Source organism: Capsella rubella, unplaced genomic scaffold (assembly GCF_000375325.1).
Source record: "Capsella rubella cultivar Monte Gargano unplaced genomic scaffold, Caprub1_0 scaffold_5, whole genome shotgun sequence".
Classification (NCBI taxonomy): domain Eukaryota; kingdom Viridiplantae; phylum Streptophyta; class Magnoliopsida; order Brassicales; family Brassicaceae; genus Capsella; species Capsella rubella.
In genome coordinates, this window is record NW_006238919.1 from 8709755 (window position 1) to 8724288 (window position 14534).

General features: G+C 35.0%; 3 protein-coding genes across 3 annotated transcripts; 1 reads left to right on the forward strand and 2 right to left on the reverse strand.

The window, feature by feature from the left end:
* The first annotated feature begins 1714 nt into the window (after nt 1-1714).
* On the forward strand, nt 1715-3272 carry LOC17886842 (uncharacterized acetyltransferase At3g50280). Its single transcript, XM_006291066.2, has one exon. It carries the CDS (start codon nt 1786-1788, stop codon nt 3133-3135), a length of 1350 nt encoding a protein of 449 aa, XP_006291128.1. The 5' UTR covers nt 1715-1785; the 3' UTR covers nt 3136-3272.
* A 1252-nt stretch (nt 3273-4524) lies between these two features.
* LOC17885323 (mitogen-activated protein kinase kinase kinase 17) lies at nt 4525-5910 on the reverse strand. Its single transcript, XM_006292485.2, has one exon. It carries the CDS (start codon nt 5693-5695, stop codon nt 4664-4666), a length of 1032 nt encoding a protein of 343 aa, XP_006292547.1. The 5' UTR covers nt 5696-5910; the 3' UTR covers nt 4525-4663.
* Nucleotides 5911-11253: 5343 nt separating this feature from the next.
* LOC17886275 (transcription factor HEC2) lies at nt 11254-11952 on the reverse strand. The gene has a single exon (XM_006292743.1). The coding sequence runs from the start codon at nt 11950-11952 to the stop codon at nt 11254-11256; it is 699 nt and encodes a 232-aa protein (XP_006292805.1).
* Nucleotides 11953-14534: the final 2582 nt, after the last annotated feature.

Here is a 14534-nt window from a genome sequence, read left to right on the forward strand (position 1 = left end):
CTGTGCGTGATCTCCTTCACGTCTTCTTCGGTTATCTTTGCAACCGGCTTATGCTCCATTTTTCTCTGAGGTAAGCATCCTCCTTCTGTGTTTGGTGTCTCCCTTTGATCACCATAATGTCTCCATCCATGACGTCTTACGCGTGAATCTTCTTCACGTCATCTTCGGTTTACTCTTCAACCGACTTATGCTCCATTTTTTCTCCGAGGTAAGCATCCTCTTATGCTCTACCTATACTCGGCACTAGAAACACCTCTTTGATGATCTTCTCTTCTTGGCTTGTCATCACTTGGATATTCCCTTTTTTTTCTGCCGTCATTATAGGTTGACCTTATAACCTTCTAGGCGTGAATCTTCACGTCTTCTTTGAACAAGTTTCACAAAGATTCTCCTTCCACAATTCTAACATCACATCTAGTTTCCATTTCCTTTTGAGAAGATTCCCTATCTTCATCATCCCTTTGGAGCCTTCTTCTTGATGATTCTCTTTGTGAAAGTTGATGATGCTCTCTCTTGTCATCACCTCTTTCCTTCCTTCTTCTTCTATGTCTTCTTCTTCTTCATCTTCTTCTCACCATAAATTTGTTGACTCCATCTCTCTTTTACTAGCAGCGGATTTCTTCTTATTTTTGTTTTGCTTCTAAAGGCTCTAAGACCAATAAAGCTCTGATACCATGTTGGAATATTTGAGAGAGAAGAAGAAAAAACAGAGTAAGAGACTTTTGTCTCTTCTCTTGTAAAAGACAAGAACAGAAACTGAATTTTTATTATAGTGAAACTTGTTAACTTATTACAACAACACATACACTTATATATACATGTCTTACGTACACGGTCGCAACCGTTCACAACAAGTCACGAACCAACGCAACAATATAACGTATACACCCTTTCATGTGTACCCATTAATACACACCTCTTCACTTAATTACACACACAATAGTTATCTAATTATATGAAATAATAATAATAAGACCAAACTCAATTATAAACCATCAAATATGCTATTATGGATATAGACTTGATTGAGTAGGAAAATGGTGGAGGCAATGAGAGGAGGAGGATACATTGGTGGAATTTGTAGAGCATGTAACTATTGCATGATTTAAATTGGTTGAGAATAAAACATTTCATTCGGTCATACACACCAAAAACAATAGATGTGACGGATGGTAACTTCCAACTTTAAGTATATACGTTTTCGCAAATTTTTGAACGGGTTAGTAAGAAGTTGAAAATTTGAATTTCTTTACTGTAAAATTTAAAAGACAATATAGTTTACGGGAAATGTTAGACCGGAAACACAAACCAATCTGGACGAGCAAAGATGAAGATCCATCTAACTCCATTTTGTTTCATATGGTTATATATATATAGATGTTTTACCTGCAGTGAAATGAGTTTTGAATAATCTTGCTCTAATATGTGAATGTGATATAGGACTCAAACACTACACATGCAACAACACCTGCACATAGCTGCAACATCACATTTTCCAAAATATGCTTGTGGAGCTTTTGCTTTAACTGCCTCATTAAAAGGCTGGGCCTGCACATAGCTGCACTAAACTTGCATGCAACATCACATTTTCCACAATGTGCCTTTGAAGCTTTTGCTGTAACTGCCTCATTAAAAGGCTGGGCCTGCACATAGCTGTAGGAATTAATTTCCAAAAGAAAAAATTAATTTTTTTGTTTTCTGTCTTTTAGTAGGTGGGTACTATTTTAAATGGCCAAGTTTTACACTTTCTTCTTCACGGCTTCACATTAGAGACAACAAAAAAAAATGGCAGGAGTGGTAGATTTAGTCTCGTCGAGCATTGTACAACCCGTAAACAGCAACCAAGCGGGTCGAACTAAGATCCATCTTACCCCATTTGATCTGAGTCTTCTCTCATTCAATCGTCCTCAAAGAGGTCTTCTCTTTCCCAAACCAGATCCCAGTTTCCATCTCATCTGTCGGCTAAAGACCTCTCTCTCTCTTGCCTTAGATATCTACTTCCCTTTGGCGGGTCGACTCGTCAAAACGAAGAATCTTGAAGACAGTACGGTGTCGTTTTACGTAGACTGTGATGACTCCGGCGCTAGATTTCTCCATGCAGAAACTAAATCTGTCTCGGTGAGTGATATTCTCCAGCCTGATGGTTCTGTTCCTTGTTTCCTAAAGCATTTCTTTCCCGGAAACGGTTTAAGAAACTGTGATGGCGCCCTGGAGCCCTTGCTTGTTGTACAAGTCACCGAGATGAAGGATGGAGTATTCATCTGTTACTGTTACAACCACTTGGTGGCGGACGGAGTCTCTATGTGGGATTTTTTCAATACTTGGTGCAAGATTTGCTCGAGTGGTGGTTCAAGTTTCAACCATAAGCCTCTTGTTCTCAAAGGATGGTTCCTCGAGGGGATAGATTACCCGATCCATATTCCTGTATCAGAGACGGAGAGGCCACCACCGAGCCGTGAATCTTCTTCGGTGCACACTGTGAAACATTGGACGTTACACTTCACAAAGAAGAATATTTTAGATCTCAAAGCTAAAGCCAACAGCGAGGTTGCCTCTAATGACCAGGGGATTTCATCTCTTCAAGCTGTTTCTACACATATGTGGCGATTAATCATCGGTCACAGAGGTCTTAGCCAAGAAGGAGAGACACAGTGCATACTAGCGGTGGACTTGAGGCAGAGGATAGATCCTCCGCTTGAGAAAGATTGTTTTGGGAATATGGTCTCTCTTGCATCAGCCGTAACCACCGTGGAAGAGCTGATGGATCGTAGCTTGGGTTTGGCTGCTCTACAACTAAGAAAATTAGTGAGCTCCCAAAATAATGAAAAGTGTAAATTTTTTGCAGAGGAGTGGGTTAGAAATGTTAAGAACCTAAAGTTAGGCATTGGCAGTAAAGTAGTTGGTGATACTATAGTTATCGCAAGCTCTCCGCGGTTCGAAGTGTACAACAAAGATTTTGGTTGGGGTAAACCTATTGCAACTCGATCTGGACCGTCTTGTAGTTTCGATGGCAAGCTTACACTTTTTCCAGGAATCAACGAAGGAAGTATTGATGTTCACGCTACCCTACGGTCTGATGTACTTGTAAACCTACTAGCTGATGATGTATTTTTAGAGCATACAACTACTGCATGACTGATCGATTTAGGGCATACTCTTTGGTCTTCAAATATTTGTCTTTTTGAGTGTATACTATAATGTACACATATGAACCCCATCTTTATTCTAAGTCCCATGACTTTAATTAATTTTAAGGTAAGTTAATACTAAAACTTCAAATATTAGTATGACCTATTCCAGTTATTCCAACTCCAATTCCAAAACACCTTTAAATATTCAAAAATTGTCATAAAAGGTTCTTTATTAAAATTTAATATTAAATCTTACCATTAAATCTAATAATCTATAAAAGAGATATTCTACGGGTAACGTATGTCATATGACGCAATTTTTTCTTACATGTGGCCTACGAAACAAAATTCACTATACCATTTTTAATTTAATTAGACATAGTACTGTACTATATAGTTTTTTTTTTTTTTTGGTAGGAACTGTATATAGTTTTTTTCTTCTTTTATTCATATTGGTAGCATTAATAATTTCGTTCTTTGAAAATATTTGTAATAAATGCAATATTTTTTCAGCTTCCTAGAAAAACATCACATTTAATTTTCTTAAGAATATAACCCAGAAAAAAAGCTAAGTTTTGTTTTCACCAAATCGATTAATGAAACAAAATAATTTAGAAGTTCTCTTCTGGTTTTTATTAACGATTTTTTGGTGAAATCAAATTGAAATGAGTTGTAAATAAGTGGTGATCTGGTAGAATAAAAAATTAAAAATCAAAAGAAAGATTAAGAGGTGTATTCAAAATGGAATTTCAAGTGATTTGTAAAAAGCTTACAAATCCGGTGTTATTCAATCATGGATTTTAAAAAGTCTCATAAAATCTAGTGTTATTGAACTAATTATTTTAAAATACACTTTAAAATTCACTGTTATTGAAAACAGTTTGTGGATTCCGTTTTAAATGATTTCAGAGGATTTCAGAGAACTTTTTTAGTTAAAAATACAAGAATCCAAATCTCATAGTTTTAGGTTGGATTTGAAAGGATTTTATATAAATCATATGAAGTTCGTTAAAATCATCAAAATCTCAATAAAACTCAAATCTCTTTAAATACTATTTTAAATACACCCCCTAAGTCTGCTGACAGTTTGATCCTCTTGCGTTATATTATCTTATTGGGTCATATTCCATAAGATAATGCCTTACTTGGCTGCAAGACTTTATGACTAATTATTTAACTAAACCGAGGCTTCTAAAACCCAATGGGCTTACATTTCAATTAAATATTAGAACCGCTTGAGGGGTCCAAAGTCCAAACGCCTATCACGCCTATTATGGTGTGAGAGAGACAAGTTTGTTTACTCATTGAAGCAAAGGTGTTCATGTAAGTAAACTGTCGTGTGGTGGACACGATTCTCTCTCAACATTCTTAATCCAACTCTCAGTCACCAATATACTTTTTTTTTCTATCATTGAATTGTATTAACAAATCGATTACACATAAAGAATACTAATTAAGCGTCATTGAACTAAAGATCATAACTAGGTGTTAAAAAAAACCTAGCCTTCGACTCTGTTTTTATGCCACTCCCGTCACCGGACGGTGACCCAATCCCCGCCGAAGAACCAATCAGGGAACGTTTCACTACCCAGACTTCCAAGTCTCTCTACCGGAGCATCCGACGGCTGAAACTGCGTGTGTGAATCCGACGATATAGATTCCCAATCGGGAAACTCGAATGGACACTTTGGTGACGTCGCTACTTTTTCCTCCTCCAGCTCCAAAACATACTCTTCTCGATCGTCACCATAACCAACGGCCACGAACGGATGCTCCAAAAGCATCTCAGCCGTCCATCTTTTCTCGGGATCTTTAACAAAACACTTGGACAAGAAATCTTTGCCTTCTTCCGACAACAACTCTGGTATCTTCGGTAACTCTTCGCCGACACCGATACGTATCAAAAGCGACATGAAGTGTGAGTCATCGTTCACACTCCACGCCGTTTTGCCGCTAAACATCTCAACTACAGCGCATCCCAACGCCCACACGTCAGCCTTTGATCCATACTCGTTAAAGTTAACAGATTCCGGCGCCATATACAAAGGCGTTCCTCTAATCTCCACTCCTTCTTTTGACGGCGTTAAAACTCCGTCAACTCTCCTCGCCAACCCGAAATCCGCAATTTTAACGGCGCCGTCGCTAAACAACAGAATATTCCCGAGTTTTACATCGCAGTGAGCGAACCCTTTCGCGTGGATGTGACGTAACCCTCTGAGCACCGATCCCGTGTAGCGGCGTACGGTGGTTTCCGGTAAACCCTCACCGCCAAGTTTCTTCAATTGCGTCGCTAAGCTTCCTCTCGAAGCGTACTCTAACAACAAGTTATGAATGTTTTCACCGTTCTCGACCGTTCGATCCTCGCCGTAACACCGTACGATCTCAGGACAATCACCGAGTGAATCCAACACTGATTTCTCGTTCGAAAGCGAAGCGGCGCCATAAGAGTCCGCAGATTTCACGGCTATAACCGCCGGGAACTCGCCGGAGTCTTTAGTATTCTTCGCTAGACTTACAGTAGAAAACGTTCCGAACCCGATAGTTTCTCCACGAACCCACTCCATTGGAAACAAAAGCTTCTGATTTTATGAAGATGAGAGAATTATGAAGAAAGGTTTCGTTTTTATAAGATTGGTGGAACAATGATCTTTAGGGTTTTAAAAAAGTTTTCCTTTTTTGGTTGGGATTGGATTCACCAATTCAGAATAGGAATGAGAATTGAAGTAAATAGCAAATAGAGAAAACAGAGGGAAGATACAGAGCATGTAGCTCGTGACTGTTTATTTGTGCCTTGTGGCGCAACTTCTTCTTTATATACTAAAGTTTTTATTATTAATTTGTGAATGTGATATTTATTTTCCAAAGTTTCGAAAATTCGGGTTACTTAATGCACGTGATGAGAGAGCGGATATGTGATTTTTCATCTTTGGGCTGCTAAAATACGAAATTAAATGACAAAATATATATTATTAAGTTAGGAAAATAAATAATCATCGCACGACTTTGGTTTTAGTCACAACGAGATTTTACAGAATCTTCATATATTAAGGTACTAATTGTCGAAAAAAAAAAAAGTACTAATTACCACATATAATCTATTAGAAACAATTATTTATCACCTAGAGATATAGTTTAATAGTATAGAATTTATATCAGTAACTAATATAAAATATGTAAATTCGAATGATATTATGTGTTATTAACTAACACAAACATATTATTATATAATGAATGGTGTTAATTTGGATTTGAAATCGAGAATTTTTATAGTCAATCTTTAGTTAAATATTGACCGTGAATTAATTAACCACTCTACGACGATCAAATATTAAGTATTATATAATGAAATAATAGTTAGGACTTTTCTTTCGAAGGCCGTTGATGATATAAAATTGTAAAAAATGCATGGAAGTAGGGGTTTTTTGTATGTTGTTTGGTGAATCCAAAGTATCAAATTCTTCTCCATTTTATAAGTAACGTTTTTTTGCATTTTCTCATAGTTGTATACGGATATTCTTATAGCTAGCAGCTGCAATTTGCATGCTTGCTTTCGAATTGTATAATGTTTAACTTATATTGATAGATGAGAAAAAATGCTGAATACGATGAAAGTTGTCACATGTGAATTGTACCATAGTTTATGTTTTGTACTAATTGTTATCTTACCCAAATTCCGATAACAGTTCAACAGATTTTGATGTTTCAATATATGACTTTATCCGACAACTCTTCCAATCATCATTCGTCTTGCTAATATTTTAGTAGTCACGACTTTTACGAATGGATTTCACTTTTCTATCGTTTAAAAAAAAATATGCTTGATATAGAAGTTTTCACAAACAACTTGCTTGGCCGTCCAAGTTTTGTGGTCGTAATGGGCATGATTTATATAACGCTAGAAAAATCTTATTACAAGTACAGTTTTTGTTACAATGACTCTCACATATGTTTTGATATTGCTCTCTGTACACTAATAAACCTTTTGCACACAGTTTAATTAATAAATTGCTACCAAGAAACCCAAGATTACTTATCTTGTTTTGGATCAGAAGGTTGCGCAAGATTGGCATGAAATAAATTGCGGCGCAACTCAGAAACTCTACGAATATAAAAATACAGATTTTCTTACTAGTAATAAATAAAAAAGTAGTGGCTAAGAAACAGCAAAAGAAGTGCTTCACAGTGAAGTTTTAGGTTTCTTTTTTTCTTTATTGTCGGAATCAGAGACCTGATGAAGTCTTCGATTCCAAACAGAGACAGTAACAGACTTTTCGCAAGTTGCGGCTCATCTTCTTATAAACAAATCTATCACAAATTTATATTCATTTATAGAAACAAATATCATGATTTTTGCTACATTTTTTAATACTATATATAGTAGTCATAAAAAAAAAGAAAAACAGACTTTAACGGAACCCTGACGATGACGAACGCACACAAAACTCAAGACTTTGCAGTAAACACGAGTTTTGATGAAAGTGAAGTTAGTAATATATCCTTAATTCCTTAGCCGTTACTCCGTCACCGTCACATGTTCGCATGTTCTTCCCACCATTTTATTTATTAATTTGTTTTCTTGATTTTCTTGCATAGTTATTAAATTCTTCTACTAAATATCTTCCTCGATAATATATATAAATTCTTTCTTTATTTTTGCTGTATAAATGGATAAAGATCTTTGCGACTTGCTTCTTCATAGCTCTTTTTGGTTTTGGTACCATGAACCAATCACATACTTTGATTTTCTCTTTCCTTTATTTCTCTTTCGGCTACTTTATCCTAGTTTTATACTACTACTTTTTCTTCCCTATCTGCTCATATTTATTTCTGTTGTAAGATTTCTATGATTCTTCTGTATCCTACACACATTATAGAGTCTTCAACCCTCGCTTGCTATCAACGCATGATTATTGTTATATGTCAGCTTTCACTATAAATATGTATATGAATTTTAATTATGCTATATTTATCGATCGACCACATGTACATATTCAAAATGGTATCATCCTAATTGTGGTATAATTTTGATATAAATAAGCTGTAAAGATGGGAGTTTGTCTAGCAATTGGATATGGGACGAAGTCGTGAGACTTACCGATAGAATATTTTATTCTCTTGGTATGGGATATCTCTACTTCTACACAACTTGCTTGTTACTATTTAATACTCCCATCTAACAAAAATAACATACATAGAAATGGTGGGTCATTATAAGTATGAACGTAATCAAGAAATGCAAAGTTTCAATCGTCAAGTTATGACGCATGTCCCTCGCTTCGGTTTAGTCATCGACCCTATTAAGTGGGTTTATGTTTTTCCTCTGTTTCACGTTTGCTAGTTGCGAATTCCTTTTTGCGTCACTAAGCAAAACCCAAACTAATCTCTTGCACAATTCCTTTTTTATTGTGTCATAGATTAAAGTAAAACTCAAACTAATCTCTTGTAGATGTTACTGGGGGGTTGGTTCTAAATTTTACATTTTTTAAAAAAATATGGTTGTATCAATTCCCTTGGCTTATTTTTTTATTTATTTTAACGTTAAATCTTCCCTTAGCTACTTAATAAACAATGGAAAAGTCTATAGTAGATATTAGTGGAATATGTTGTATACTGTTTGTTATCAATGATTTTGGACAACAGAAATGTACACTATCGTGCAGTAAATAACACGTTTACTTTTATATGATTATAAAAATTTAGTGAAAAGTATAACTTAAGTTTTGATTTATACTGTATATGAATAGACTTCAAATATTAGCTTAAAAGATTAGAGAAGAAATACTTGTCTTGTTCTGCCACAGAATCCTAAGTAGGTCTCTTTTCTTTAGTTAGATTAGACATAGATTCAACTATAACATTGCGTTTAACCTTTAAAAATAATTTTTTAATTTATTTTTTAATATATGTTAATAAGCACCAGTTGATTCCCATACTTGATCGATTGTTTATTCAAAAAAAAATGTAAGTTCGATTCGACGTCAAGTGGATTCGTTTTATCTCAAAGCTAATACAAAGGGGTCCCTATCCCTCTAAAGATAAGCATAATTCAAGATTTTCGAATATTCCTTGGAAGTTGGAATACGACTTGTATATAGTAGAGTTCTAATCTTTAAACGTCGTTATACTAATGCTAAAACACTGCACGCATTGCATCCCCAAATTAGACAAAGACTATACTCAACCCTTATGTTGATTGAATAACAGTCAATTCAAGCTGATGGATGGATCAAATATGGTTTGGATTTTTAATTGCAAACACTGCATCTGCATGTACCCACCTCATTGACCGAACTTACAAATTCAGAATTAGGTCGTCTTATTAAGCCAAACCCAAAATGGGCGGCTGAAACCAAGTGCATGAACTTCAATTTAAACATGTTTTTCTTTCTATTGTTTAAGTTGAGTCAAAGGCTAAAAACTAAAATATATGTTTTGTTTCTTTGACAATTCCCAAAAAGGAAAGCCGTCGGTAAACTATTCATGATAATAAGATTTTTTCCATTCGTTAAAGGAAATATCAATCAAACGTGTCACGATAACTTCTAGGCCAGTTCTTAAAAAAGTTTTAAGATATCCTTTATTTGGTCACAATCAAACGAATAACCAACCAATATAAAAAAAATATGGGTTTGGACTTATTCAAGGTTTTCCATCTCGCAATGGGCTTTGGTATAAGAAATAGTTATACATCGACATATTGTGGCCTAAGAGATGTCACAATATTAGAAGAGGCCCATGTGACGTTTGTTTAACAAAGTACCCGATTACGAATTTTACGACCAAAACAAGGATATCTGAAATTCACCTCTATATCACGCAAAAGATAAGACTCAAATATGTTCACGAAAGAAAAAAAACACACTCAAATATCTAAATTATCGAGACTCATGTTGAGTTATGATAATGTAATTTTCAAGACTGCTCTATTCGTTTTCAGTATGTAGTACCTCTTCTGCTTCCAGAATCCCGAACAATGTCCGCATGCAGGTCAATGTTGTTTGGCCTTTCTCGACTAAAACAAGTGTGTCGACAAAAAAAAAAAAAAAAGACTAAAACAAGTGTAGTCTAATAGACTAATTAATACTACTAATTTGTTGCATCAGTGTCTGTTACAACTTGCAACAAAATAAATCGCTCCTTTATGGCCTATGATTATAGTGCATGGTCGTGAGCTTAAATTTCGTTTTTGTATGAAATGGGTCTTTAATTGGGCTTAGGGCAACATTAATGGTAGTATTTAAGGGGTATCTTAGGAGAAGATACCCCTTAAATTCTACTATTAATGTTGGTCTTACCTTGTGACACAACTAACATACTGCTCTTTCTAATCTAACAACTCGGTTTGTGAGATATATATAATTATTATTATTATTTTTTTTTTTTTGTAAAGTTGAGATGTCAGCTAGTTGGGGTTTCACCATTCTTTGTAATGAATGTAGGTGATTCAAGTTCCAAGAAATCAATAAGCAAGAAAAAAAAAGTCACTCAGGGATGAATTTGTTTAATAATGTTCACTTATTCAAAAGATAAAAAAAAAGTTATTTAGACAGCAAGATTGTCCAAATATTATGTAATCCTCAATCATATTATATAATGAAAATACAATATGCCTCTCTCTATTTTTAACAAGTGTTAAAAAAATTTCTAAGCAATACAAATATATTCGTGTGCTCTATTTTGCTCCCCAAAATTCTTGTTATATCTAGAAAGTTGGCTCAACACATGTGCATCAAGAAAAGTATTACAACAAGTACGAAATGACATAACTTACCTACTTTGACACTTGCTACATTTGAAAGAAGACATAAAAGCAATATGCAACATAAAAAAACTGATGTCTGAAAACTAAAACATGTCGGATTGATCAGTGGCAAGATAGATTAATTCACTTAGAAGATAATTAAATATTACAATTACGTACTAGTGATACTTGTATTCTTTAAAACACAAGGCTGACTTAACTAACCATGCATCCCAACCAAGCTATCATCGAAAGGCGGAAAGATAGAAACATTGAAAAGGATGGTTGCATAATATTTTAATTCAACTCCTTCTAAAATGTTTTTTTCCAGTTCATATTAATAATCATAAAATATATTTTTTAAAATCATCATCATTGTCATCATCTAAGAATCTGTGCATTTCCATGCATCTGGTGATGATCAGACCGCATAGTCCCACACCCTTTTCCTCCATATCCTCCACCAACAGTAGCCGCCACTGCTCCTCCGGCCACTGCCGTCATTCCTCCCCCGTTAACCACCGCATGCTCCTCCAGCGACTGCACTTGCTTCTTGAGAAACTTGACGTAATGGATAGCCTCATCGAGCATCGACGCCGTATCCATCTTGGTTCCACCGGGGACAAGCCGTTGAAGAATCCTAATCCGCTCGCTTATCCTCTCCCTTCGATGTCGAGCCGCCACGCTCTGTGGATCCTTGGAGATCCTCACGTTCCTTCTCTTCGGTGGCTTCACGGATTCCGGATCAATATGTATAGGCTGCATCACGGCTATACGAAAGATCATCTCTCTCATGGCGGCCATGTTGGCGTTGTCGCTGCATCCTCCTCTTTTCTCCTGGAGAGATGATGACGTGGAAGGGGCGAACCGGAAATTTAAACCGGGTTGGTGGTGATGAGAGATGGTTGGGTCAAGTGGGATATGAGTATGGTTGGGGTTGAAGAAGAATGGATGAGTGTTGGATTCGGAGAGCATCATAAAGTTATGGGGATTAGGGTTAGGGTTTGAGTTAGAGAACTGTTCAGGAAGCTTCTCCATCTGCTGCATCATCAAGTTCATCAGTATGTCGGAGTTATCCATCTTTTTGTTGGGAGATTTATAGGCTTTCTTTCTCTTTGAGAGAGATATGGGGAAGCTGGTGAGATAAGGTATGGAGGAAGAAGAAGGTGGACTGACAAAGCTTGAAAATTTAGGGTTTTGTGTGTGTGTGTCTGAATCACAGAAGAGATGATGATGAAAGAGAGAGAGAGAAGAAGAGTTATATGTGCGAAATGTATAAACTGTTACTACCAATCAGAGATTCAGCAATATAACAGGAACTAGAAGTGATGGACTACTTATATAGCACTTTGTGGCCTATTCTTATTCTTTAACTTATTTTACATAGTATAGTAATAGTATAAGATACATATACTATTTAAAAATTAGGATTTTTTTTTTAATTTACTTCTTCTATTTACACACATATACATATGTATCATGTACCATGTATGTATTAATGTGTATGTATACTAGCTAGCTAGCTGTTGAAACTTTTTTACTTGCTTTGACATGTATGTTACAACCTTCCATGCATTGAAGATTTATATATTACCTCAAAATTTCAATGCTAGCTAGTTTTTTCATAAAATCAGCTGGTGTTATGTTTATCAGTTGGTGTTATGTTGTATTTAGCTGATGAATAAGTAAAAAGATCGTTGCACATATGAAGGAGTCATCTTGACCGTCGAGTCATGAAGTTATTATTACCCTTTGTTTTGGACCCACGAGTCGTGAGCCAAGGCGCTTCTGGACAAATCAAAGGTGCATGAACTGCTCTCTCACCATTTAGGCAACAACCATGAATTTTCCTATTTCTACAATTTTAATTTCTATATTTTAATATATCTGTTCGAATGCTAGAATATATACAGTATTTAAATTAAAATTATCTCGAACTATAATGGGAAAGAAAGTATGCATAATTCTTTTATATATTTCCCCCTTTTATTCTTTCTAAATTTTATTCTATATAATTGTTAATTACCTTCACATTCACATGAAATATGTCAGAATCCAGGGAACCCATCTGTTTCGCCGGGATCTGTTCAGGCGACGGCCAAATATTACCTTGAATTCAAGGTTTTCTTATTTTAATCTTTTAATCTTTTAATCTGCAGGATCCAATATTTTATGCATGAGAATATTTTATGTGTTGCATTGTCTTGGTTAATTTTTAACTAAGATTGTTGTCATAAGTTATAACTTCTTCTTCCAAAACGTGAACATAACTAAAAAAACAATCATGTTATATTTTCCGATCAAAGTTTCAGCATATAGCTTATAACTATATATTGACATTTTTCAATGTATACTGGTTATTATATTGGAGGATATATAGTAGAAGAATATATATATTGTCTATAATGGATGGACTAGATATAAATCGAATCTCACTTGGCGTCGAGCGTTGGTGTATGGCACGCTTATCAAAGCCGATCGGGAAGGACTTATTGCGATCTTCATTAACTTATGTTTTCCTCTCTCTCTTTTTTTTTTGGTGTTTATTTTTTACTTTTTTCCAAGAGCTTTACGTGAACATAATAGAGTATTGACGTGTGTAGACAAACGAAAGAGCAAAAGAAAGAAAAAAAAATTAGTAACATTAGGTAACAACAAGGAAGCACTTCAACAAGCAAAATTAATAAATGACACTTTCCTTAAATAGGCATAACTCCAAAACCTCACAATCTTCAATCAGTGATTAATATGTTTGCTTGGTTTCATTTGTGCAAAACCATCTCTTCTTTTTCTTCTGACGTCACATTTAATACACATCAAAGACAATTTACTTTTGTTTTTACCATTGTTAATTTACATCTATGCTGATTTGATTTCTTCTTCTTCGTCTTCCCTAGAATTAGACAAAAGTAGGCAGACATAGTAAGTTGCTTTGGACTTGGTTTTACCCTCTTATGTTGACACTGAAACATGTAAGAAAAACCTCAAACGAAACGATGACGTTTCGCTGCACTCACTTTTTTTCCAATCAAGAAACCAGTTTTTTTGATTAGATGCTATTTCACCTTTTCTTTTTTTCACTTCCATAAAAAAGTCACTGTAAGAAATTAAACACTCGCCTGCTCTCTCCTCCTTCCCACCGAATCTAAATTTCTTAACCAAGATTCCAAGTTTTGTTCGTACTTCTTTTGTAACTCTGTCACTCGAGGAGACTTTTTTCCGATTATTGAAACCTGTTTTTATCAAAAGTGCCCATGTCATTCATTACGTTATTGATAGGTAAATACCGTTAAAATTTTTAAAGTGTCATCATCAGACCGAAGCATATGTAGCTTTGATTGTTTTACTGCACAATCTAGGTAGCTACGATGCAACTCTAGCTAAAACGCCAATAACACCATTAATTTTCTTGTTTTAATCAGATATATAATCTCATCATCTCACTAAATAAAGAAAATGCAAAGATACTATCTGATGTAGTTATATAATAATGAAATTTAGTGTTTAGTATTATTAGTAACTTCTACTGGCATTTTTTTCTTAAGGATCAGATGGATTTTTTTTAAAATAAAAAATAAATATATGTAATAGTATTATTATTTGGTTGTTTGGTGAGGATGGGCACTGTATTAAAATAACATACACTGAGATATTGGAAGCAA

Bases quoted from the DNA above. Each gene is read 5' to 3' on its own strand.
- LOC17886842 (XM_006291066.2), top strand. From the start codon at position 1,786: ATGGCAGGAGTGGTAGATTTAGTCTCGTCGAGCATTGTACAACCCGTA.
- LOC17885323 (XM_006292485.2), bottom strand. From the start codon at position 5,695: ATGGAGTGGGTTCGTGGAGAAACTATCGGGTTCGGAACGTTTTCTACT.
- LOC17886275 (XM_006292743.1), bottom strand. From the start codon at position 11,952: ATGGATAACTCCGACATACTGATGAACTTGATGATGCAGCAGATGGAG.